Source organism: Aotus nancymaae, unplaced genomic scaffold (genome assembly GCF_030222135.1).
Source record: "Aotus nancymaae isolate 86718 unplaced genomic scaffold, 86718_ANA_hifiasm-v0.15.2.pri h1tg000051l, whole genome shotgun sequence".
Classification (NCBI taxonomy): Eukaryota; Metazoa; Chordata; class Mammalia; order Primates; family Aotidae; genus Aotus; species Aotus nancymaae.
Window position 1 is genome coordinate 23,257,246 of NW_026988465.1, and position 26,762 is coordinate 23,284,007.

The 26,762-nt window shown below is 43.4% G+C and overlaps 1 protein-coding gene and 3 non-coding genes across 4 annotated transcripts; 3 read left to right on the forward strand and 1 right to left on the reverse strand.

The window, feature by feature from the left end:
• Window positions 1–7,928: 7,928 nt before the first annotated feature.
• TRNAT-AGU (transfer RNA threonine (anticodon AGU)) lies at window positions 7,929–8,002 on the reverse strand. Its single transcript has one exon. It is a non-coding gene; the product is annotated as a tRNA-Thr (tRNA).
• A 4,449-nt stretch (window positions 8,003–12,451) lies between these two features.
• Window positions 12,452–12,524, forward strand: TRNAR-ACG (transfer RNA arginine (anticodon ACG)). The gene has a single exon. It is a non-coding gene; the product is annotated as a tRNA-Arg (tRNA).
• Window positions 12,525–13,014: 490 nt separating this feature from the next.
• On the forward strand, window positions 13,015–13,087 carry TRNAV-CAC (transfer RNA valine (anticodon CAC)). The gene has a single exon. It is a non-coding gene; the product is annotated as a tRNA-Val (tRNA).
• A 64-nt stretch (window positions 13,088–13,151) lies between these two features.
• Window positions 13,152–22,269, forward strand: HMGN4 (high mobility group nucleosomal binding domain 4). Its single transcript, XM_012458589.2, has 2 exons — window positions 13,152–13,466; window positions 20,473–22,269. Exon 2 carries the CDS (start codon window positions 20,553–20,555, stop codon window positions 20,823–20,825), a length of 273 nt encoding a protein of 90 aa, XP_012314012.1. The 5' UTR covers window positions 13,152–13,466; window positions 20,473–20,552; the 3' UTR covers window positions 20,826–22,269.
• The last annotated feature ends 4,493 nt before the right edge of the window (window positions 22,270–26,762 follow it).

The window sequence follows — 26,762 nt, forward strand, 5'->3', positions numbered from 1 at the left end:
TAACAGTATCTGTATAATTACATTTCCATAGGTGTATTACAAGATTATTTAAAAATAAACCTGTGGCCATGATGGTGGCTCATGCCTGTAATCCCAGCACTTTGGGAGGCCGAGGCGGGTGGATTAACTGAGGTCAAGTTTGAAAGCAGCCTGACCAACATGGTGAAACTCCCTCTCTACTAAAAATAAAAAAGTAGCTGGGCATGGTGCTGCGTGCCTGTAATCCCAGCTACTTGGGAGCCTGAAGCAGGAAAATTGCTTGAACCCAGGAGGCAGAGGTTGCAGTGAGCCAAGATCCTGCTATTGCATGCTAGCCTGGGCAACAAGAGTGAAACTCTGTCTCAAAATAAAATAAAATAAACCTGTATAGAGGCTTGTAAATCAGGAGATCATAGCGGTTTTTCTCTGGCAAAGAGCTGAAAGGAAAATGTAATGAAACTTTAGGGTGAGATGTGACTGCTGACATTTACTCTTGTCCCCTCCTTTCAGAGATGAGGAAACTGAAGTCAAAGTACATAACGTGATTTGGTTAAAGGCACATGGAACGTGGGCAAGTAAGTATCCAAGGGCAGGTGTCCTTGCCGTAGCTGTTCAAGATGTCATCCACTGAGCAAATCGCAATTGGGTAGGAGGAGAGATTAAGTTAATCTAGGGGGCTAGAGCTCCGAAAACTCTTTAGAGGTATCACCACGGTAGAATCCATTGGCTCAAGAGACTTTTAGGCACAGGGAAGGACAGGAGAAGAAAAAAGCAATTTAGCATGCTACCTTCTACTGAACCAAGGGATTGCACCTGGAGAATCAGCCAAAAATAACTTCTTCCTCCATCATTTAATGGATCTCCAGTACCCAATGTCCTCCTCTCCTTGACCCCTCCTCAAACACTACCTAGTCCACACTGCTCATCCCACATTCTGCTCCTGGGAGGGGAATATTATTTATCCCTGCTTCTAAACTGTTTATTTGTATCCAAATTGTACTTTAAGAAACTAAAAAAGAAAATGCAGTTCAAACTTCTTTAAAAAATACTTAAAAGAGCTCTTGGATAGCTATGTGAGGACTTCCTTCTTTACCACTGCCTGAGCCATCATCATTTCTTACCTGGATGTTTGATGTAGCATCTCCTTCAACCTTTGCCTCTATGGTCAGCTACCCACAGTGACCAGAGTATTGTTTTGTTTTGTTGTGTTGTTTTGTTTTGAAATAGAGTCTCACAGCCGGGCCTGTAATCCCAACACTTTGGGAGGCCGAGGCGGGTGGATAACGAGGTCAAGAGATGGAGACCGTCCTGGCCAACATGGTGAAACCCTGTATCTACTAAAAATACAAAATTTAGCTCAGCTTATAGGATTGCACCACTGCACTCCAGTCTGGTGACAGAATGAGACTCTGTCTCAAAAAAATAAAGAAAGAAAAAGAAATAGAGGCTCGCTCTCCCACCCAGGCTGGAGTGCAGTGGTGGGATCTTGTCTCGCTGCAACCTCCGCCTCCACCTCCTGGGTTCAAGACTCCCACCTCAGCGTCCTGAGTAGCTGGGACCACAGGTGGCTATTTTTTTTTTTTTTTTTTTCGGAGACAGGGTCTTCCTATGTTGCCCAGGATGGTCTCAAGCCCCTCAGCTCAAGTTATCTGCCCTTCTGGGACTTCCAAAGTGTCCAGCGTGCTGGGATTACAGGTGTGAGCCACTACACCCTGCCCAGAGTATTGTTTTTAAAGACAAATCAAGCAGGATGGTGGCCATGGAAGTTGGAATCCGCTAAGCAGTTAACAATTCACCTGCCGAAAAAATAAATAATAAATAAAGACAAATCAGATTATGTTATTAAAATTTTCCAATGACTTTCCAATGCAGTCAGGATTAAATTCAGGCCCTACTAACACCATCTGGTCCTTGGCTATCTCTGCAATATCATCTCTTTCATTCTCTTATTTTTCCTCTCCAGACACAGACGGCTTTTGCTGCTCCTTCATTCTCTCCCCAGGTTCTTTGCCCTTGCTGTGCCCTCTGCGTGTCCCCTGAATATGTGTTTGTAACACCCCTCATTTCATTCAGGTTTCTACTCAAATGATGTCTTTAAACACCCTCTGTAAAAGAGCACCCCAATCCCAATCCCATTTTTCCACTTTCTGACCCTTCACCCTGCACTACTTTTCTTTTGGGAAAACTGCACAATTTAGTAGAAACGAGGTTTCATCTGGGAGCAACTCGGGGTTCACAGAGTTGCCGCTCTGTGGCCGCGGCAACCCGGTCCTGTGCAGAGCTTCAACCCCAGGTCGCCGTCCGAGGCAGTTCGCGGAGCGGCGGCTTAGCTTTTAACCTAGAAATGCCTATATTTTGAGAAAAAGAGAAACAAGCTGGTCGGGGGAAGCGGTTAACTAGCAGCGTTCTCGTATGGAGAGAAGTAAGTTCTGAGCAAGCTTGAAACCGGGCTGGTCAGGATGGCCGAGCGGTCTAAGGCGCTGCGTTCAGGTCGCAGTCTCCCCTGGAGGCGTGGGTTCGAATCCCACTCCTGACAATCGGTGCTTTTTCTCTCGCTCACAAATCGCGTGCTATGCTGTTTTCCTACCTGCCCTTTGTGGCATGACCTTTCTTTTTTTAAAAAAAATAATTTTTCCGAGTTCTGGAATGAAAGCACTCTTTGTTTTCATGAGCCACTCCAAGGACAGCAAAATGTACTCTGTACTCAGAAAATAATTTCAGAACCTACTGGTGTTTTGAAATCTCATCTCCTTTCTCTGTTTCTCCTCTGGTTCTTTACCTCTCCCTCTTTCACACGCAGAGTTAAATGAAGGTTATTCTTCAGCTCATTATCATTACTGCAGGGCTCCTCTTTATTTAGTTACAGATTTCCTTCTAATTCCCTTTCCTCAGTCTCATTTCCCACCTCATCCTGACTCCCAATAAGAAATCACTGGTAAATGCATCCGTTTCTTCCTCTACACTTTTGTAGAACAGGTATGATTGGTTTAGATGAATGTGTTTTTAATTTCCATAAGTGACACTGTGTCATCGATCTCATTCTTATTCCATTGGCACCGCAGTTTTGAGCATGTTGCTGTATGCACATCTAAACCAATTGTTTTAATTGCTGCATAGAGGTCTGTAATGTGAAGTCACCTACTCTCCCATGGATGGTTCTCAGACTGGGTTCAATGCTTTGCCACTACACATAAGGGTTCCATCAGTAAACATCTTCCTATACTTTCAATTATGAGGCTGTGTAAGATTTTCCTTGAGATACAGCAGGAGCGCATTGCAGGTCATGAGATCTAACAATCTACTAATTTTGCAGTATAGAACAGGACCTGGGACCCAGGGAGCATGATTCAGACAAACCGAAGTTCATGTTTAATGACATCTCCAGAATATTCCTCAAATTCAAGTTTCCTGGTGTCTGGCCTGATCATCTTGAGCATTAATAGCTATAGTTATAAACATGAATAGTCAAGGTTTCTATTTTGAGCTTGTAATGTACTGCAAAACCCCAATTAATCAGAAATCTCAGATGACTGGAATTTTCTCCTCATCATTCCTTTTTAATAAAGAAATTGAGTCCAATTACCAAGTTACCAAAGCAGAATATAGAATAAATCTGTTTTATGATCATTGATATTCAAAATTTTCCTGCCCTCTTTCTCTCCCAAAACTCTCAAAATTCACAAAAAGATTCATGAATGCACTGAAAGGAAAATGAATTGATGTGTGTTAGAAAGATCATCATCAGCAAGGCTAGAAAATCACAAAGTTTCCCCTCATTGCCCAAGTATTCACTCCACATATTCACTCCATTTCTGCCTACCCTGACAATCTGATCAAACATGGCTTTAAGTTCCTCCTTCACAGGTGGCAACGTAAGATAAAGGAGGAAATGGCAAATACTTGCACCCCCTAGGGTAGTAGAAAAAACACTGGAAGACCAGGAGATTGGTTGAATTCAATTCAGGCTTTTCTCTTTAAAATGGAGTGAAGAATTACACATGTCCTCATAACTAGGCAGTAAGGATTACGTGACTTGGAATATATAAAAACCTTAGAATAGTGCCGGGCAAATGATAAATGCCTGATACATTGTATTTTTTTTTTCATAATTGAGTACCTGCTTGTATTAGTCTGGGTCCTTCAGAAATGCCGAACTAATAGTCTATCTAGCTATCTATGTATCTATCTGTCTATCTCTGTCTGTCTGTCTATTGAGAGAGAGACAGTAATTTACCATAAGAAATTGGCTCACACAATTATGGAGGCTGAGAAGTCCCGCAATCTGCCGTCTGCTAGCTGGAGCCCCCAAAAAGCAGGTGATATAATTTAGTCCGGGTCTCAAGGCCTGAAAACCCTGGGAATCAGCAATGTAAATCCCAGTCCAAGAGCGGGAGTTAAAAAATGAGACGACTGAGTTAGGGGGAGAAGAGGTGAATTCCTCCTTCCTCAACCTTTGTTCTATTAAGGCCTTCAGCGAATGGGAGGATGCTCGACCATACCGACCATACCAGGGAGGGCAATCTACTTTACTGAGTCCCTGATTCAAATGATAATCTCATCTGGAAACACCCTGAGATAAGGTCTCGCTCTGTCACCTAGGCTGGAGTGCAGCGGCGTGACCAGGGCTCACTGCAGCCTCGATCTCCTCCCACCTCAGTCTCGTGAGTAGCTGGGACTACAGGTGCGTACCACCACACTTGGCTAATTTTTAATTTTTTTAAAAAAATTCTCTTCCTCACCTTTAGTTACACATTCTTCCCTTTGCCCAGAGCATCTATTCCACTCCTTCCCCACGTCTACCCTCTGGCCTTGATAAGTTCTTCATCTCCCTCGTGGCTCAGTTGGGGTGTCACTTCTTCCATGAAGTCTTCCTTCCACCTTTGCTCAATCAGGATTTTTGTTTGTTTGTTTTCTATCTTGTTTTGTTTTTTTCAGTCTCGACCTCCTGGGCTCAAGAGATCCTTCCGTCTCAGCCTCCCGAGTAGCTAGGGCTACAGGTACACACCATTATGCCAGACTAATTTCTTTTATTTTATGTAGAGACGGGGTCTCGCTACAGACTATGTTGCCCAAGCTGGTGTTGAGTTCCTGGCTTCAAGTGATCCTCCCACCTTGGCATTCCAAAGTGCTGAGATTGCAGAGGTGATCCCACTGCACCCAGCCCTACACAGACAGGCTTGTTTCCAAATGTAGCTGCAGGCCTGCGCAGTGGACCATACCTGTAATCCCAACACTTTGGAAGACCTAGGCCAGAGTATGGCTGGACACCAGGAGTTCAAGAACACCTTGGACAATATTATGAAACCCTATCTCTACAAACATAACACAAAAATCACCTGGATGTGGTGGCACACACTGGTAGGCCTAGCTACTCAGGAGGCTGAGGCAGGAGGATTGTTTGAGCCAGGAGTTCAAGACTGCAGTGAGTTAGGATTGTGCTACTGCACCCCAGCCTGGGCAACTGAGCCAGACCTTGTCCCTAAAAAAAATAAATAAATAAAATAAAAATTAATAAATAAGCAAATGTGGGGCCAAGTGTGGTGGCTCACATCTGTAATCCCAGCGCTTTGGGAAGCCGAGGCAGGCAGATCACTTGAGGTCAGGAGTTTGAGTCCTGCCTGGCCAACATGGTGAAACCTGTGTCTACTAAAAGTATAAATACTAGCTGAGCATGGTGGGCACCTGTAATCCCAGCTACTCGGGAGGCTGAGGCAGGAGAATTGCTTGAATCCAGGAGGCAGAGGTTACAGTGAGCTGAGATTTCACCATTGCACTCCAGCCTGGGCAACAGAGTGAGACTCCATCTCTAAATACATAAATAAGCAAGCAAATGTGGCTCTAAGCACGCTGTACTCCCAATGGTATTATATCTCACTATAACTGCCATTAAATTGTTTTCCCCTCCCATCAGCCTCTTCATGCATGTATGATTAGCATGGTAACTGCCACGTAATAATAAGCCATTGACAAATAGCCACGGACTAGACAAACAAGCATCTGATTGCAAACCATTTTCACTTTTACACATAAATTATTTTCATGATTTGTCCATATATGGAAAGCTAGGAAGACATAGGCTTTTGGGAAAGATGATGAGATTTGTCACCTGGAATATTCTATAGCTTCAGTAGCCAATATCATTACCGCCACCTTAGTAGTACAGACCATGCATCTGTTGAGGACCACTTGTCTAGAAGCATCCTATAAAGGTATTTCTGAAGCTGATGGATCAGGAGAGCAGAGATGAGGCAGGTTTGGTAAGGGGATGAAGCAGTGATTTGGTGTTGACATCTGCATCAGTGACCCAGCCTGTCTCATTGTTTGAAGGAAGTTTGTATCTGGGACTAGAAAAAAAGAACAGAAGATGCAAGGCTCTAGTGAAAAAAAAAAAAAGGATCTGCCTTTCCATCGCAGCCTGATGTTTATCAGGAAAAGTGGGGAATTAAGCTGCAGAATGGGAGTAGAAAATCTCCATCAAAGTAGAGTTGTTTCTGAGCTGTTTCTCCAGGTATTGGGACATTTTGTCTCCAGAGCTAGAACAGGAAATTATATTTCAAACCTTGAAAATCTACATAAAAGAATATGTTCTGAAGGCAAACGCCAGGGAAGTGGAACTTTCTGTGCCAGGTGGGCTGTGTCTCAGAGGATGGGTGAGAGGGTTGGTAATAGTTACAGTGAACTTACATTTCCTTGGTCTTGTGTTTTTGTTTTGTTTTTTGAGACCGAGTCTTGCTCTGTCACCCAGGCTGTAGTGCAGTGGCACAGTCTCGGCTCACGGCATCCTCTGCCCCTAAGTTCAAGGGGCTCCCCTGCCTCAGCCTCCTGAGTAGCTGGGACTACAGGCTGGCGCCACCATGCCCGGCCAATTTTTTGTATTTTAGTATAGATGGGGTTTCACCATGTTGGCCAGGATGGTCTCTATCTCCTGGCCTCGTGATCCGCCGGCCTCAGCCTCCCAAAGGGCTGGGATTACAGGAGTGAGCCACCGCGCCTGGCAAGTCTCCTGTCTCAGCCTCCTGAGTAGCTGGGATTACAGGTGTGCACGCTGCCACCCTGGCTATATTTTTAGCAGATACGGGGTTTCATTGTCTTCCCCAGGCTGGTCTCGAACTCCTCAGCTCAGGCAATTCACCCACCTCGGCCTCCCAAAGTGCTAGGATTACTGGCGTGAGCCACTGCACCTGGCCTGGTCTTGTGTTTCTATGTAGAGAACTTCTGCTCAGAGTAAAACTGACTTCTTTCCTACTTCTCAATTTCTCTTTCTCCCTCTTGGAGTGTTTGGGAGAAGGCATCTCAACCCTTCCTGGACTTCAAGTCTGCCTGTTCTAGTGGGCCCCTATAAGCAAATGGAGGCTACTCTGACAGCTTCTTTTCTCAAGTCTTGCTGACACATATTTGCTGTTGCTTTGATGTGTTCCTTTCCAAACAATTCTCAGCACAATGCAATCTTTTCAAATAGCGAACCACAGCTTGTTTTATGTGGACAAATCTTACTGTCTGCTATGAATTCTCAGAGATGCTGGAGCCTTCTCAGCAACAGATTTATCAAGTATTCCAAAGACTGACCTTCCAAAAACATTACCTGGAGATTGTGAGAATGACTCTGTTTAGGATTCCCCAGGAAAGAAAATAGAATGATTAGAGATTATGATGTTGCTTGTAGTTTAAATTTTGTGCTTGCTTTCTGCTTTCCCTAGTTCCTTTTGTGCATGTTGTAAAAATATAGCGTATGGAAGAAAAAAATGTAAGAAAAACAAGAAATTCAGAATTTCTTTATTCTAAAAAGAAAAAAAAAAGGGCCAAATTTGTCTTTGCCTCTTTTTCGTAAACAAGGAGGTTTAACACCGGACGCATATAAAACACTTTGAGAAAGTCCCAAAGGGGAAAATAACCTTCAAGGTTACACTTTAACGGTTTTGTGGATACTTTGAAGGCAGGAAAACTACGACAGGCCCCACTGGGATTCGAACCCAGGATCTCCTGTTTACTAGACAGGCGCTTTAACCAGCTAAGCCACGGAGCCACCATACTCGGCCTTGTCCAAATGAGCATGGAAAACAGATAATCTTAGCTTTTGTTGTGTGTATTTCCTTTTTTTGTTACTGAGGTTTGAAAGCAGCCAGACACTTCTTCGGACACTGAAGATTAACCTTGGCTTCGCCCCCAAAAGACCTAAGTAACCGCTCAGCTATAGGAAAACGAAGTTTTTCGCGTGGGGGTACGGGGATTGGGGGAAACGCTGGCGATAGCCTGACCCGCCGGGGCGCACAGGGGAGTCCTCTGAGAAACTGCCTCAAAGAGCAAGCAGCTCATCCTAACGTAGGTAAAGTATGATCTCGGGCGTCAGGGAGAAGAGGGTAGGAGACCGGGGAGCCAGCCAAATTCACAGAACTCTCCTCCGGGTCGTCTAATGCATTTACACCAGAACACTTCCGGCACCAAGAACTGATCCTAGCAGGAAACAAGCTGGTTGCTTCTTATTTCATGGCTTTTAAATTAAACTGGAATTAAATTAAAATTCCAGGCATTCCTTACCCCATTTCTTTCTGTTAAAATTGGGCTCGACCTTCCTGCTTCTTGCTTATAAGATTAATTAATGGGGTTCCAGAGTTGCTCCTTAAAAACGCAAGATTTAACTTAATCTTGGAAAGAGATAAAGAAGCCCCCTTCCCTGTATAGTTACAGAGAGAGAAGTTTTTTGTCCTAATACTGTCCAAAGGATCTGATTTGATGTGTCAAATTAGCATTATAAGTATGTGTACACACACACACACACACACACACACACACACACACAGAGAGAGAGAAAGAATTTCTGTATTGTCATGGGGGCTTATGTGTTTCCAACTCATTCTGTTCTCTATTAAAATAAATCTGATCTTGGGAGTATAATTTGAACAAAGGGGTTTAATGAAATCCTGAAGAGTTTACAAATTGTTGGCACAGCTGTGAAAGTAACTTCCCAAATGGAACCTGTAATTATGTTTGGCTGTTTTACTTGAAATTTGTTGTCCTGAATGGACATTTCAGTATTTCTTAGCTGTATCAATATTTGAAGGATTTCACTGTCACACTCTAAGGCAGACATTGGATGTACCTTTGCCTATATATGTGATGGGGAGAATGGTAAAAGGCCACACCGACTAGAATTTTCATTTTTATAAAAAGATGCAGTCTGTGAACTCAGCACTTACTTTGATTGAGACTCATGGAACAAGCACTTATTACTTTATTATTATAAGATTAGCCATCATATTATTAGCGTGCTTGGAGCCAATATAATCATCATAAACAGAAAGGTCACACCTAATATGGCTTTAACCAAACTGTGGCAGACACCAGGCAGCAGAGCCAATAGTACTCGATTTCAGTTTTTCCTTCGGCAGCTGACGAAGTTTGCACAGAGTTTCTAGGATGTCAAAGGAGTTGTTTAGCCAGAGATAAGCGTTGGAAGCAAACTGAGACTTTGAGTAGTCATTTACAGAACTTGGATCTTCTATTCAGTTCCCACTGTGATCAGGATGAACCATGGAACCCTCATACTGGCTCCGCTCCACACATCTGAAACTGGAGAGGATGCAGGTTGCTGTGTCACAGACTGCTGACAGTAACGTAAAAAAAATGTGAGAGTGGCAGATGGTGCAGTTTTCCATATGCCTGGGAGTGAAACTGAAAAAAACTGCACTGAAACACAGAGGAGAAGAGTCCACCACTGTGATAGTTTTATGTGTCAACTTAGCGAGGTTATGGTACCCAGTTATTCAATTAAACACTAATCTGCATGTTGCTGTGAAGTTATTTTGCAAATGTGGCTAACGATCAGTTAACCTTAAATATTCTCCTTTATGTAGATGGGCCTTATCCAATCAGTTAAAAGGCTTTGAGAGAAAAACAGAGGCTTCCCTAAGGAAGAAGAAATTCTGTTTCAAGACTTCTGCATCAGCTTCTGCCTGAGAGTTTCCAGCCTGTGCTGCAACCCTACAGGTTTCAGACTTGACAGTCCTCACCCAAGAGCATAGGTCTAGATCTAGATATATATCCAGATTTATATATCTGGACTATGTTTCTCCAACATATGCTGAAGAAAAGACTGGAAGCTGAAACTGGAACTGTCAGAAAAGACGTAGAGAGATTTCCAAAACGAAAGCATTTCTTTCTTTCTTTCTTTCTTTCTTTCTTTTTTTTTTTTTTTGAGACAGAGTCTTGATTTTGTTGCTGAGACTGGAGTGCAGTGGCATGATCTTGGCTCACCGCAACCTCTGCCTCCCAGGTTCAAGTGATTCTCCTGCCTCAGCCTCCCGAGTAGCTGGGATTACAGGCATGCCCCACCATGCCTGGCCAATTATTGTATTTTTAGTAGAGAGGCGAGTTTCTCCATGTTGGTCAGGTTGGTCTCAAGCTCTCAACCTCAGGTGATCCACCTCCCTCGGCCTCCCAAAGTGCTTGGATCACAGGTGTGAGCCACCACACCTGGTCGAAGGTATTTATTGTGGTGAATATGGCTAAGAAATTTGAGGCGCCCAAGGGAAGTCTTCAAAGTCTGGAAAACACAGATAAATTTTTATAGGCAAACACTGAGGAGAGTGAATGTGAACAGAGCCTACAGCCAGCCTACCTAGAAGGTGCTAGGTAGGACCTGTGACTTCCAGAGATGCTCTAAAATCTGGCCTCCCCCTCCTGGCTATATGATAAGGATAAAACAGAAGCAGGCAGTATCTGGTTTGCCTCATTTATGAATATTGAAACACAGTTGTTCATGTTTCCAAACTCCTCTTCAGTACAGAAATCTACTCTTGCTTCCAGTGGGGAGACGGTCATCTGTGAATTGGGATGGGAAAATAAATGTTTATTTTGACTAACATGTTAGTGAAATTTTGTGTTTTCTTCTGTTATGAATGTAGCCAACAACCCAAAGTGGTATTTCAGCCCTCATGAGTGTTGCTATTGAAAACGAAAAATATTTCATTGAAATATAGTTGTTACAAAGTTCTTAAAATATCATTTATGCTCATTACTGCTCTGAAATTCCAATATTTTCCAGTGAGCCTCCGCTCACAGAAAAGTTAAAAATCAAAAATATAAAAAATAAAAATTTTTTTAAAAATGAAATTCCAATATTTATTAGAACCCCGCCACTGGATATTATCATTTAGTACATTAATAAAGGATCACAAATATTATGATGTCATGAGTTTTAAAATGTTATGGTAATCTATTTTAACATAAGTTTTCTTTTGAAATCGCACATATTTATCTTTTTTCCCGTATATTTAAAAGTATTATTCTGAGATGGAGTCCATAATCACCAAGCTGCCCTAGGGGTCCATAGTACAAAACCTAATGAGAAGACCCCTATGCTATTGTTGTCTAGGGAGGAATCCAAAACTAGGTCTACCTTAATGTTTATGCTGAAAGAGCAGAATATTTTTTGTAAGGGCTGTTGAAACCTTATGAACTGAAAACAAATATTTTCTAATCTCAACGTGTATATGCTCACATTAGGCAGTTTTACTCCTGTTTAGTAGGCCTCAACTTGTTTAAAATGCTCACCAGGCACTGGGATGATTTGTTCTCAGAATTATGGACAAACTAAAACACACACATACGAGACATTTGTTTGCTTTGAAAGTGAACAAGTGAACATTCACATGTGTGTCCAGGTTGCTGATGCTCCTCATAAAGCTGTCAAATTCTGAGGTGAAGGCCTTGAAGTAGAACAGCATGCTGTGAGGATGCCTAGCACGGTTTTGCTTAGTTAAAATATTTGAATAATAACTTAAAAAGACCCACAGAGAGACAAATAAAAAGTCAGACCATGCCACCGTACAATGGCTTCCAGTTTCCTACAGAATACCAGGCAGAGTCCTTACAAGCATCTCCCTGGGTCTCCTCTTCCTCTCCACTGAACACCCGCCTCCTCAAAACAACTCCAAGCCTGCCCCCACCTCAAGGCCTTTCCCCTGGCGACTTTTCCCCGTTCCAGATCACTCTTCTCCCCTGATGCCAGCATTTATCTCTCCTTTATCACTTTCACTGCTGGTCTTTCCTATCCCCTTTCCCTGTTTTATTATTATTTTTCTCCAATCGCTTATCACTATTATTTCATTTATTTAGTGCTTTACTCTCCGCTTCCGCCACTGCCATGTAATCTTGAGGGAAGGGTCTCATGTTTTCTTCACCGTTCTCTACAGTGTCTTGAACACTAATATTGGTTTAACGAACGAAGGCATGAACGGGGCGGTGATACTGGGGCAGGGAGGATGCAGACCTTGCTTTTCACTGCCATTTTCAGCCGACAGAGACAGGCCGAGAAAGGAATGACGGCTACGCGGCGTGTGCCAAAGTAGCTACGGCGGAGTCCATGCGCTGCGAGCCTGGACATGCCGGGCAAAGGGGACTTAGAGGCCCTCGTCCAGGCATTAAGGGTACAAGCTCATTTCTTATAAAATACCCCGCTATAGAGGTACGCGCAGGGCCAGTGGCGCAATGGATAACGCGTCTGACTACGGATCAGAAGATTCCAGGTTCGACTCCTGGCTGGCTCGGTGTGTGTCGGTTAATTTTACAACTTTCCGACTCCGCAGCAGTTCAACGGGGTAAGGAAATTCGTGCAAGGTAAATTTGCCTGGAAGTCTCATAAGCAAGAGAGGCCGCTTTTGACAACGGATGCGGGTCGCAAATTCTGCCACCGACCACATGGTAGCGCTAACTACGCCAGAGAAGCGCTCGCCCTACCCAAGTCGTGCCCAGCCTCGCCTGTCCGTTTTGGCCGAAGAACGAAGGACGTTCAGAGATATTAAAGTCTCTATTATGTTCTTCCCCATTCAGTCATTTGTAGAATAAATTCTTAAGGGTATGGCTTCAGTTTGAACACTGGAGGAGCGGGCTCTGAGCTCTCCATTGGTTTTTCTGTTTTGAGAGGTCGGTAGAGAGACGCATGCGCACATCAGCAAAACGGGCGCTTCGAAGGGACAAAGGACCAGAGTAGTCACTGAGGACGAAGAACTACTATCTCTGACAGGTCGTCCCTAACGGGTTTCCGTAGTGTAGTGGTTATCACGTTCGCCTCACACGCGAAAGGTCCCCGGTTCGAAACCGGGCGGAAACATGCCTTTTTGTTTTTCTCTTCCTACGAAATTCTTACGGTGTGTATCTTTTAAAGATTTTTCAGGCAGTAATAAATTTCCTCTCTTCCTTTTTCCGTCTTGCTAGCTCGGGGCAGCGGTGCTTAGGACGGGCATCAGAGGCCCACACATTATTGCCAGGGGGAGAACCGGCTCTCTCTGGCTTGGACTCGGGGCGGTTCCCCGCCTGCAGCCCCGGAAGCGCATCCTCGCCTTCCCTCGCCTTCCTGTTCGCCGCGGTGCCCGGCTGCGATCGTCTTCTCCATCTCAGGGCCGGTGCTGGCCCTGCCCACGCATAGGGCTCTGGTGCTGCCAGGGCCGCAGCTGGGGTTCCCGCGCCCCTCGGACGCCCACGAGACTCTGGTAAGTGCCTCACAGACTTTGTGCGCCACCCCGGAAAGTGAGGGGCAGCGTGGGGGTTCCGCCGCCCTTCAGATGCTTGGGACCCTCCTGCCAGCTGGCCCCGGTCATGATTAGGGGCCTTGGGCCCGGTCAGCCCCGCCGGTCTTCCGGTCTCCAGAGCAATCGCAGTATCTGTCCTGCGCTCCGCGCGGGAATCCCTGGGAAAAGCTGAATCAGAGGTGGGGTCACAGAGAGCCGCAGGCCCGACGGGAATGAGAAGTCCTAATCGGAGCTCTAGGATCAATACGAGAAGGAAAGAAGGGGATCTGAAAGGATTGCTCCCTCAGGGCTGTGGCCTTGAAGAGGTGGTGACTGGCAGGTTGGACTGACTTGCCGTGCGCGCTCCCTTCCTTCCCAATTTATCTTCGAGAAACCCTCGTTGAAGAGACACCCAAGGGCTCAGTTTTCCTCCACTTTGACCTTTTGCTATCCCATCAAAAAGAAAAAATGGATCCTAAAGTTAAGAAGTAGACCAACTGTGGATTCTGCGTCTTGCGTTGCAGCTCAAGAAAAGTCATTGGCGGCACTTGGTTAGAATCACGACTTGTGCCTTGGTGCTTGGCCAGTTACCTCTGCCTGCCACATGGCTTGCTTACAAGTTAATTGGATTAATCAAACGCTTTTATGAGAAAGTTTTGTTGTGCGACCTGGCAGCCTCAGGTGTACCCTCAGAGGGATTTCTTTCTTAGATGTATTACTACTTTTTCTAGGGATTAGCCAAGCCTAGCCTCTCAGATCACGTTGGTCCAAGTTCCCTCAACTAACTGATTCCAATGTGATGTGTTTGTTTTGTTTGTTTTGGCTGGAGTGCAATGGCGCCATCTTGGCTCAGGGCAACTTCTGCCTCCCTAGTTCAAGCAAATCTCGTGCCTCGGCCTCCTGAGCAGCTAGGATTACAAGCGTGCACCACCACGGCCTGCTGTTTTTGTATTTTTAGTTAGAGATGGGGTTTCACCGTGTTGGCCATGCTGGTCTTGAACTCCTGACCTCAAGTGATCCACCCCCTCAGCCTCCCAAAGTGCTGGGATTACAGGCATGAGCTACCACACCCAGCATTTGCCTGTGCATCTGTTACTGTATTTTAATTATATCCTTTATTCTCTCCTTCCTAAGCCTGGTGTTCATAACCTTCTTCCAGGTCTTCCCTCCAACCCCCAAACACGATTTTTTCTTAAGTAAGAGGCAAGGAGGAAGAGGGGAGCCTTCTGATATTGAGGTGGGATTGAGGCTAAAACCCAAGTTTAAACTTTTTCCCAGAAACCCTGTTCCGTATCCATCAAGAGAGCAAAAAGATGCTGCTAAAATGTAACTTGTGTTTGCTAGGGATGAGAAGAAAATGAGTGTTGAATGAGGTGGCATTTTGGTCTGTGGATTTGCTTGCAATGAAAGAGAAGAAACATAAAAATATATATTTTGAGGGCTGAGTGAGACCTCCAAATTAATCTAACCCAAGATGTATCCCAAGTCAAAACGTTCTTTTTTTTTTTTTTTTTTTTGAAACAGAGTCTCACTCTATTGCCCAGGCTGGAGTGCAATGGTGCGATCTCGGCTCACTGCAACCTTTGCCTCCTGGGTTCAAGCAATTCTCCTGCCTGAGCCTACTGAGTAGCTGGGATTATAGAGGCATGCCACTACGCCTGACTAATTTTTGTATTCTTAGTAGAGACGGGGTTTCACTGTGTTGGCCAAGCCGGTCTCAAACTCCTGACCTCATGATTCACCTGCCTCAGCGTCCCAAAGTGCTGGGATTACAGGCATGAGCCAACGCCTGGCCCAAGTCACTAAATTCTTACACTGTTCTCCTCTGTTAGTCTGCTACTGCTGCCAAAACAACGTACCACAGACTGGGTGGCTTAAATAACAGAAGTTAGTTTTCTTTGACTTCTGGAGGGTAGAAGTTCAAGATGAAGATGTCAGCAGGTTTGGTTTCTTCTGAGGCCTCTTCTTGGCTCGAAGATGGCTACCTCCTCACTATGTCCTTAGATATGTTCCTCTACGTTGTCTGTATCCTAATCTCCTCTTCCTGTAAGTACACCAGTCATATTGGATTAGGGCCCACCCATAAGACCCTATTTTGCTTTTTATTTCATTATTATTATTTTTTTAAGCTGCATCTGCTGGTTAATTTAAACATCATGATCTTTTTCTAATGAAAAATGCAAGTCTTCCTGCTAACAAAAGGATTGGAAGAAGGATGAAGTACTGTGGCTCACGCCTGTAATCCCAGCACTTTGGGAGTTCCTTCTTCCCTGCAGCAATCTGGTTAAAGGAGTTAAATTGAGAACTTTCCTGAGAATTTCAGTCCAGTTCTGTGCAAGGAAGATAAGTGATTCAAAACTTTCACTAACTTGCTCTGTTCTTTGTTAATACAGTGTTATTGGAAGAGTTATTTTAACAAAGGGGAATTGTTGTATTTCTAAAACTTTTTAAATTGTTGCCATGTCTTGGAAAAATAACTTCAGTATTTGTCTTGATAATTTCTTGCTGGATGATACCATTGAAAGTCATTTCTCTATGTTTCCAAAAAGTTATACAATTATTAGTAAGATTTATCTGCCAGTTAATAATTTTTCTTTGTTCCACATACATGGAGTATTTGTAATGACTTCTGTATTTTATCGTTAACTTTATTTTTTTGAACTCTTAAAATGTGTATTTTTTTACATTAATAGACTTCCTTTTTTAGGGCAATTTTTGATTTACAGAAAATTGAGCAGAAGATACAGAGTTCCCATGTACTTCCTTTCCCCTACCTCAGTTTCTGCTAAGTTATTAACAACTTGCTCTGGTGTGGTACGTTTGTTACAAATGATGAACCAATATTGATAGCTTATTATTAACTAAAATATACAGTTGACATCAGAGTTCACTCACTGTATGAAGTTCTATGGGATTTTTTAAATGCATAACATCTACCATTATGTAATATATACCATTACAGTAGCATACAAAAGGGTTTCATTGCCCTAATAATTCATCTCTTCTGCTCCACCTCAAATAATTTCTTCTAAGTACTACTGTGTGGTGAGAGCTTCTTCCTTTTCCAGCCCTCCTTGTCCTTTATGGAAATGATAAGAGCTTTTACCCATCTCTGTGGCTCCTTTTCATTTTGTGTGTATCTGTCTCCTACATTTGTAAGGTCGCTAGAGAGTCAGTCACCTGGTTTCCTAATCAGCTTCCTAAAGGCCAGTTTCAAGAATTAAATCCCGCTGGGCATGATAACTCATGCCTGTAATCCCAGCACTTTGGAAGGCCGAGGCGGGTGGATCACAAGATCAGGAGATCAAGACCATCCTAGCTATAATCCCAGCACTTTGGGAGGCCAAGACGGGTGGATCATGAGGTCAGGAGATCAAGACCATTGTGGCTAACATGGTGAAACCTCGTCTCTACTAAAAATACAAAAAATATCCGGGCATGGTGGCAGGCTCCTATAGTCCCAGCTACTGGGGAGGCTCAGGCAGGAGGATCACTTGAACCCGGGAGGCAGAGGTTGAAAAAGAAGAATTAAATCCATATTCATATACTCAGATACAACATCCAAGCAGTGGCCTATTTTCCCTGATTTTATTTTGTCACCTGCTGTATTTTGGCCTCTGACATGTGGAGATCATGGCCCCCCCTACTTGGCATGGACTGCAATGGATCTAACTTGAAGAAGATTGAACTCAGGAAAAGAGACTGTGTGAGCATTCCCACACCAGGAAATGGGCTGAGAAACAATGTTGGAATGAGATGGAAGGAGAATGGTACGGAGTATCCATTCTTAGTGAAATGTGTGCTAGGCCAAAAGCTCACTCTTTGGTTAAAACTCTCATTCTCTGGTAACTTAAAGGCCTATAAAAGTATAGGCAGAATAAAATAAAAGAGATTTTTTAAAAAGTGTATGCAGAATATTTGGGGTAACCTTATTCATTGCCCAAGTTGGATCACTTTTCAAAGTAAAAGGGAACATTATGAATAATTATACTAGGGCCACAGGTATAAATCAAGTCACGCTACTATTAGATCAAATGATTTTCACTGGTTCCTTCATTGTAAGAGTAGCTCTCTTTGTCTCACCCCTTCCTTTCTGGTCACACTGTTCCCATACCCAAAGTTGACCTCTGTGATCTCTGGCATTCGTCTCAATTATTTTCTTTAAAAATCATTTTTTCTTATTTGTGTCAGATTTGCATTTTTTAAAAAAATATTTTGTTTCCTAAAAATTGTTAAAATTTTTTTTAGTGTTGCATTTGAGAGAAAGGAAAAAGGACAAGAATTATCAATAAATTCATGGAATGTCTAGGCAAGGATTTCTTCAGAAGAGAGCGGATCAGGTGTAGTTGATCAGTAGAACTGCAGTGTGTCTCAGTGGCACCATCACTTTTTTTTTTTTTTTTTTTTTTTTGAGACAGAGTCTCACTCTGTAACCCAGGCTGGAGTGCAGTGGCACGGTCTTGAATCACTGCCCATCTCCCGGGTTCTAGCAATTCTCAGGAGGATCATCTGAGGTCAGGAGTTCGAGACCAACCTGGCCAACACAGTGAAACCCCATCTCTAGTAAAAATACAAAAATTAGCTGGGCATAGTGGCGTGCGCCTGTAATCCCAGCTACCTGGGAGGCTGAGGCAGGAGAATCTCTTGAACCCGGGAGGCAGAGTTTGCAGTGAGCTGAGATCATTCCACTGCACTCCAGCCTGGGTGACAGAGCAAGACTCCAAAATTCTGTCTCAAAAAATAAAAGTAAAAAAATAAAACTGGAGCAATTTAGAGACAAGATTAAAAGAATAATAACATTGTGAAGTGGGGGCCATTCACGAGGTTACAGAATTTCCCAGAAAATCTTTTCAAGGGTAGGGCAGAAGATATGAATAGCTAGTCATAGTCAAAAGCTTTAAAAAAGTCACAGTGGGGCCGTGCGCGGTGGCTCACGCCTGTAATCCCAGAACTTTGGGAGGCCGAGGCGGGTGGATCACGAGGTCAAGAGATCGAGACCATCCTGGTCAACATGGTGAAACCCCGTCTCTACTAAAAATACAAAAAATTAGCTGGGCACGGTGGCGCGTGCCTGTAGTCCCAGCTACTCAGGAGGCTGAGGCAGGAGAATTGCCTGAACCCAGGAGGTGGAGGTTGCGGTGAGCCGAGATCGCGCCATTGCACTCCAGCCTGGGTAACAAGAGCTAAACTCCGTCTCAAAAAAAAAAAAAAAAAAAATCACAGCGGCCAGGCGTGGTGGCTCAAGCCTGTAATCCCAGCACTTTGAGAGGCCGAGGTGGGTGGATCACCTGATGTTGGGAATTCGAGACTAGCCTGACCAACATGGAGAAATCCTGTCTCTACTGAAAATACAAAAATTAGCTGAGTGTGGTGGCGCACGCCCGTAATCCCAGCTACTTGGGAGACCGAGGCAGGAGAATCGCTTGAACCCGGGAGACGGAGGTTGCAGTGAGCCGAGATGGTGCCATTGCACTCTGGTCTGGGCAACAAGAGCAAAACTGTCTCAAAAAAAACAACAACAAAAACAAAAAACTCACACTGTGCCCATGAATGCCAGCCCTAGGCTGGAGTGCAATGGTGCTATCTTGGTTGACTACAACCTCCACCTCCTGGGTTCAAGCGATCCTCCTGCCTCAGCCTCATGAGAAGCTGGGATTACAGGTATGTGCCACCATGCCTAGCTAATTTTTTGTATTTTTAGTAGAAACAAGTTTTCTCCATGTTGGTCAGGCTGGCCTCAGAATCCCAACCCCAGGTGATCCGCCCACCTCGGCCCCCCAAAGCGCTGAGATTACAGGCGTGAGCTACCACGCCCAGCTAGGCCTAAATTCTAATTGCCCAAACTGAAATCCTTTTCCATTTCCTACTTGTGTGGCTCTCAATCTGTGCTCTGGGCTACTCACATTTTAATTCTTGAGCAGACACATACAATTTTTCTATGTAAGACATAGATAACACTCCAGCCATGTGCTTCCCCTACAGTTTAAAGGAGTGAATGAGAATGCAACCTCCCCCATCTCTGAACTAACCTACATGCCTTCTCCAACCACATCCCTTTCCCAACTCACAAAAGATATGACCACTGTCCAATTTTTATTTATCCCCTTTGTGTGTGTGTGTGTAACTATATGTTTGTGGCCTCGGCATGTCATAGTTTTACACGTACAAATGGATCCATACTGTACATGTTCTTCTTCAACCTGCTGTTTTTGTTCAGCATTATGTCCTTGGGATTCATCCTCGTTTTGGAATCTAGCTGTAGTCTATTTGTTTCAGTTGCTGAATAGTAGTATTCCCTTTTATAGATACTACCAAAATATATGTATCGCTTCTACTATTGAAGGACATTTGAGTGATTTACAGGTTTTTGAAGTTACAGTGTTGCTACAAACATTCTTGTAGGGATCTCGCAGTCACACCTCCAAGAATCCCTTTAAGTAAATACCTAGAAGTAAAATTCCTTTACATAATACCACTGTTTCCAGAGTGCTTTACAAATAACCACTCTTTCCAAAAGCAAATACACTAATTTGCACACACACACAGCAGTTCATAAGGGTTTTGATTGCTCCATATCAGCTGAGCCCTTGATGTTGTCAGACAACTTGATTTTTCTCAATTTGGTGGATATGAAATGTTATATCCTATGCTTTTAGTATGTATTTCTCATGTATTTTTATGCGTTTATTCCTTACTCATGCTTCCAAGAAGTACCTGTTAACATTTTTTGCCGTAGTTTTAACATTTGTATGTTGTCCTTTTCTCATCGATCTATAGGAATGTTTTATGAATTCAGGATTCTAGCATTTTGTCTGTTACGTGTGTTACACATGTCTTTGCCGAGCTGGTAACTTACTGTTGTAATTTTATTATGCTGTATTTTTTTTGATATACACAAATTATTAACAATCTAGTCAAATTTGATTTTGAACGTTTACATCCGTCACTCTTTCCCTTTATGGTTTACACTTTTTGTGTCTTGTTAAAGACATCTTTCCAGGAGCAGCGTGAGGAAGACAGACGCACCCACCAGGACTTCTTAAGCCTCCTGCCAACGCTGCTGCCACCATGCCCAAGAGAAAGGCAAAAGGAGATGCTAAAGGTGATAAAGCGAAGGTGAAGGATGAGCCGCAGAGGAGATCGGCACGGTTGTCCGCTAAACCAGCTCCTCCAAAACCAGAGCCCAGGCCTAAAAAGGCCCCTGCAAAGAAGGGAGAGAAGCTGCCCAAAGGGAGAAAGGGGAAAGCAGATGCTGGCAAGGATGGGAACAACCCTGCAAAAAACCGAGATGCCTCCACACTCCAGTCCCAGAAAGCGGAAGGCACTGGGGATGCCAAGTGAAATGGACAGTTTTGATAGTTCTGTACTTACAGTGACTCTACTGTTTGAAATCCTATTTTTTTAAATCAAGTTTTATAAAACCGTAGAAGTTTGGCTCTCCTTTTTAAGTTATGTTGTTAGCACACAGGATACTTCATTGTTGTCTTTGTGGAAAGGGCAAATACCACTAATAGGGTGTATCTCAGAAATGGAATTAAAATAGGGGAAAATAAGATTTTCTGTCCCGGTTTTTGAAGATTGTTCTTGATTCCCAGGAGAGATTCTCAGACATTCCCATGTCAACCACTTGGGCACAGAAGCCTTACAGTGTAGGGAAGCAAAACTTCACGTCTTCTCCTTCCCTGACGCCATCAACATAGACTTAACTTCCTTAAACCGAGAGTCTTGATGTAGCCTTAGCAGCCCGAAAGTCAGCTGTGTTAGGTAACAAAACTCAGGCTCTCTGGTGATGACATCGAAATGGTGTCACTCAAAAGAGCCAAGATGCCTGTTTTTAGTTTGTGGATTCATCCTACAGGTTTGACTTTATTTCCTCCATATCAAAGTGGGCCTGGGAAAAGTTCATACATGCCTCATGTGAAGTGTCCACCCTCTCTGAATATCTTTCTTGTTCAGAGCAGCAACAAAATACATTGTTAACTTTTACAGTGACTTTCGGAGGAGGGGAGTTTGGAAATTGTAAAATGTTGACTATTTCCTAATGAAAATAAATGTTTTTAAAAAGTATAATATAAAGCTGAATACTAGTTGGTTTGTGGGAGATCCTTTCCTACCAAAGTCATAAATACATTCTTTACTGCCTTGTAGAAGTTTTATAGTTTTTTCTTTCATATTTATCTTTAGTCTGCCCTGGACTGCTTTTTGTGAAAATCAAGAGTTAGAAATTCAATTCAATATTTTTCATAGGGCAAAGTGGTTGTCTCAGCACTATTTACTGAAAAGTTCATCCTTTCTCCAGTGATTTGTAATACTGCCTCTTTTTCATAAATTAAGTGTTTATGTACATGTTTGAGTATTTTGATGGTTTCTATTCTGACTCATGTCAATTTGTCTTGTCTTGTAACAGTATAATACAGTCCTGATTATTACAACTTTAGAAAAAGGTCTTGATAAAAACCAAGATGCCTCCACATTTTGTCATAATTTTAACCAATCTCACCTTTGTCTCCAGTATCACCACAAATTTTTTCTTGCTTGGAGTGTCTTGGCTATTCTAAGTCATCTGTTCTTCTATATAACTTCTAGAAGAAGATCAACAAGTTATAAATCAAACAAACCCAAGAACGTTGAAATTTTGATTGGATTTGTATTGAATGTATAGATTAACTTGATAAGCCATGTCATCTTTACAATGTTGTCTTCCAATCCATGAATATGGTACAGCTGTCCATTTACTTAGACCTTTGACATATCTTTCAATAAAGTTTATAATTTTCTCCATAAAGGTCTTGTTAATATTTCCTAGGGACTTTATGCTTTTTCACACTACTTCCTATGGTGTGTTTTTAGTTATTACATTTTCTGTTTTTAGCTAATGTTGATTTTAATTTTTATATTCAGCAACCTTGCTATCTCTCATTTTTGTATCTGCATATTCTTGTGGGTTTTTTTGTAAACATAGACAACCATATATTCTGTGTATACAGACAATTTTGTTTCTTCTTAGTCCTTATATCTGTAATTTCTTTCTCTAATGCTCAACATAGTCTAGGTTTTGGGGATATGGTGTTAAAAAAATAAGTAAGTCCCTGCTTTTTTTTTAATTCCAGACAGAGTCTCACTCTGTCTCCCAGATTGCAGTGCAGTGTCACAATGAGATTGTGGTCACTGCAACCACCACCTCCTGGGCTCAAGTGACTCTCCCGCCTCAGCCTCCCATGTAGCTGAGATTACAGGCATGCACTACCATGCCTGGCTAATGTTTATATTTTTGATAGAGACGGGGTTTCACCGTGTTGGCCAGGCTGGTCTCAAACTCCTGACCTGAAGTGATCAGCCCACCTCCGTCTCCCAAAGTTCTGAGATTACGGGCATGAGCCACTGTGTCCAGTTGTCTCTGCTCTCTTTCTTTCTTTCTTCTTTCTTTCTTTTTCTTTTCTTTCCTCTCTCTCTCTTTCTCTTTCCTTCTTTATTTATTTTCTTTCCTCCTTTTTTTTTTTTTTTTTGGAGACGGAGTTTCGCTCTTGTTACCCAGGCTGGAGTGCAATGGCGCGATCTCCGCTCACTGCAACCTCCGCCTCCTGGGTTCAGGCAATTCTCCTGCCTCAGCCTCCTGAGTAGCTGGGACTACAGGCACGCGCCACCGTGCCCAGCTAATTTTTTGTATTTTTAGTAGAGACGGGGTTTCACCATGTTGACCAGGATGGTCTCGATCTCTTGACCTCGTGATCCACCCGCCTCGGCCTCCCAAAGTGCTGGGATTACAGGCGTGAGCCACCGCGCCCGGCCTATTTTCTTTCCTTCTTTCTTTTTTTGTTCGAGACAGTCTTGCTCTGTTGCCCAGACTGGAGTACAGTGGCGCCGTCTGTGATCTCAGCTCACTGCAACCTCCCCCTCCTGGGTTCAAGCGATTCTTCTGCCTCAGCCTTCCGAGTAGCTAGGACTACAGGAACAGCCACCATGCCCAGCTAACTTTTGTATTTTCAGTAGAGATGGGGTTTCACCATGTTGGCCAGGCTGGTCTCAGACTCCTGACCTTGTGATCCACCTGCCTCAGCCTCTGAAATTCCAGCCTCTGAAAGTGTTGGAATTACAGGCGTTAGCCACCGTGCCCAGCCATGTGTCTGCCTTTTTATAGATTATATTTTAGATGTAGTCAAGGGGGATAGGAAATATACAAAGGTATGTGACAAGCGGCCTTAAATAGAGATGTGTAGGTGGGTGCTATCCAGACAGGATGGTTAGGGATGTCCTCTGATGAAATGACATTAGAGCAGAGCTTCTAATGAAGTAAAAGAATAAAAGATGTTAATCTGAGAAGAAAACATTTCAGCACAGGGAATACCAAATACAAAGAGATGACGTGAAAATGTGCTTGACATACTCAGGAAGAACAAGGAGGCAAAAAAGACAAAATTAGAATTAGGGTGAGGTAGAAGGACTGTGGATGTAATTGCAGAGATAGGGGCCACAAAGTAAAGGATTTTGCAGTTGGTAATTTTCTCTGAAAGTCATGGGTGCCATTAGGGTTGGGATTTGTTGTTTGTTTTTGTTTTTTCCCCTTGAGATGGAGCCTCCGTCACCCAGGCTGGAGTGCTATGGTGCGATCTCAGCTCACTGCAGCCTCCACCTCCCAGGTTCAGGTGATTCTCCTGCCTCAGCCTCCTGAGTAGCTGAGGTTACAGGGGCCTGCCACCACGCCTGGCTAATCTTTGTATTTTTAATAGAGAGGGGATTTCGCCGTGTTGGCCAGGCTGGTCTCACACTCCTGGCCTCAAGTGATTAGCCCACTTCGGCCTCCCAAAGTGCTGAGATTACGGGCCTGAGCCACTGCGCCCAGTGCCACCAGAGTTTTGAGCAAAGAAATGGCACAATCTAAGCTGTTATGTGTGTGTGTGTGTGTGTGTGTGAGTAGATACGTGTGTGTATGGCTGCTGCATGAGCAATAGACTGACTGCAAGCTGTCACAGCCATCTAGGCGAAACATGCTGATGATTTGGACCTGGTATGGAACCGGGAAGAGGTGTAAGAGTTGGCAGTAAATAATGCCAAGCTTGGATGATTGCTTAACCTTCCAGAGCCACAATTTCCTCAGTAGCAAAGCAAGAACTAATATCTATTTTCCAAGGTTTTTAAAACAATTAGAGATACTTTATGGCAATTACTAGTATTGCAGTTTACCTAATTAACATATTGATGCATAAAGCTCTGTTGGAAATTTGAAAAAATAATTCATATTTCCCAGAACTTTAAATTTGTAACAGAAAAAAAAAACAAAAAAACATGATTCAATTACTCCACAAAACTGAGGCCCAGGCCACTCCATATGGAGCCCTTACTAAAACCAGTTAAGTAGCATATATAGTAAAACTGGAATTACACAATAGCATCTTTTCCATCGTAATAGCGAATTGCTGGCATTTCTACTTTGTCGTGCTGTATTACCAGCTTTCATCTGCTCAACTCTTCCCACTCCATTTTATTTGATAAAAATTTATCTGCACTTTATGCCTGACAACAGATCAGAATCAAAGCTGAAAGAAACATTCCCTGTCCTCAGCTCAAAGTTGAATGGGGACTGGGTACAGTGGCTCATGCCTGTAATCCCAGCACTTTGGGAGGCCGAGGTGGGCAGAGCATTTGAGGTCAGGAGTTTGAGACCAGCCTGACCAACATGGTGAAACCCTGTCTCCTACTAAAAATACAAAAATATTAGCAGGGTGTGGTGGCACATGCCTGCCTATAGTCCCAGCTACTCAAGGAAAATCCCTTGAACCTGGGAGGCGGAGGTTGCAGTGAGCTGAGATCACACCACTGCACTCCAGCCTAGGCAACAGAGAGAGACTATCTAAAAAAACAAAATTAAAAAATTTTAAAAATTGAATGAGATAGAGAGATAGGTCACCATACAGTAGTGTGCTTTGCGTTATGATAACACAGCAAGAGACCTAAACCCTGATGCCAGGGCATGAAAGGGTCTTAGGAAGGACTTCCTGGAGCACATTGACATGTGACCAGCAAAATGGAAACACAAAGAAGCTGGTCAAGCAAGGAATGGGGAAAAGCCTTCTAGTAAGAATAAGAACATTTACAAAGATGTTAAGAGAATGTGGTGCATAGCAGATGTTCACTCTTCTTCTTCTTTCCGCCTGGCCCTTGCTGTCATCCTGGGTGCACAGTAGTAGATGTTCAATACATTATTGTTGGATCAAAAAATAATTAAGTTGAATAACCAAATTATATGAGGCTTTTGACTATAATAAGAGTGGGCCCAGTGATTTACATGAATAATTTCATTTTGGAAACCCTATGAGCTGAGTACTATTAATGTTCTCATTTAACTTTACATTTAGACAAACATAAATTTAGACATGAATCAGCCAGAGTGATCTAGGTTTTTAATAACCAAATTTCTGTGTGGGGATCCCCCACCAGCGTAGAGGCCCCTCCGTGTCTCCGCCATGACGGGGTTTGAGCCCAGACACGTCTCTCTCCACTGGGTGCAGTCGAGTGAGGTGGCTACAGGAAGACGTGGGAACTGTTAAGCTTGCAGAGAGTCACTCTCAGTTCACTGCTTCTAAGGCATGACTGAAGTAATGCCAGATTATTGTGTTTCTCCTGAAGTCAATGTTCTGGGCTAGTTCTATGACTCTATTTACCGGTAGTCACAGAAACATTGAGATCATTCACTGAATCACTACAAAATTGTTCCCCTCCTGATTTATTGCTTGCCCACCTGTCTTAACGTCATTTTCTGTAACAATGGATAAGAGGATAAGAATCTTTTGTGACCTTTAGGTAAACTTGTATGTTGTCCCCCTTCCTTGGTTATTTTGTATTTTCCTTGGTTACTTTGTAACTTTCTGTTCTTTCCCCCTGATAATGATTCTGTAAGAAGACTGACGTCAGTCACTGTATGTAAAATCATATATAAGAACATGTGCACAAAGAATAAATCGCTGATCTGAGCATATCTCTTATCAGACCTCCAGACCCATTTCTCTATCTCTCTTCTCTTCCGCGCACTCTCTCTTCCAGGTATTAGGACCCTCTTGCTGGTCAAGAGATCCTTGGCAGAAGTGCCGATCTCACGGCCAACAACATTTCTGACCCTCACATTTGCGGCACTGAGCCTGGAAGAATTGGAAAGAAGAGGGAAGGAAACGTATTTTTCCGTATCCACCCTTGTCCCACTACCTTTTCTCAGTAGTGGTTATTGAGGAAGGAGACGCAGGCATCTAGGATCACCTCCCCCTTGACCTCCGCACTGCCTTTCAA

Excerpts from the sequence above, each read along its gene's own strand:
- HMGN4 (XM_012458589.2), top strand. The coding sequence starts at position 20,553 with ATGCCCAAGAGAAAGGCAAAAGGAGATGCTAAAGGTGATAAAGCGAAG.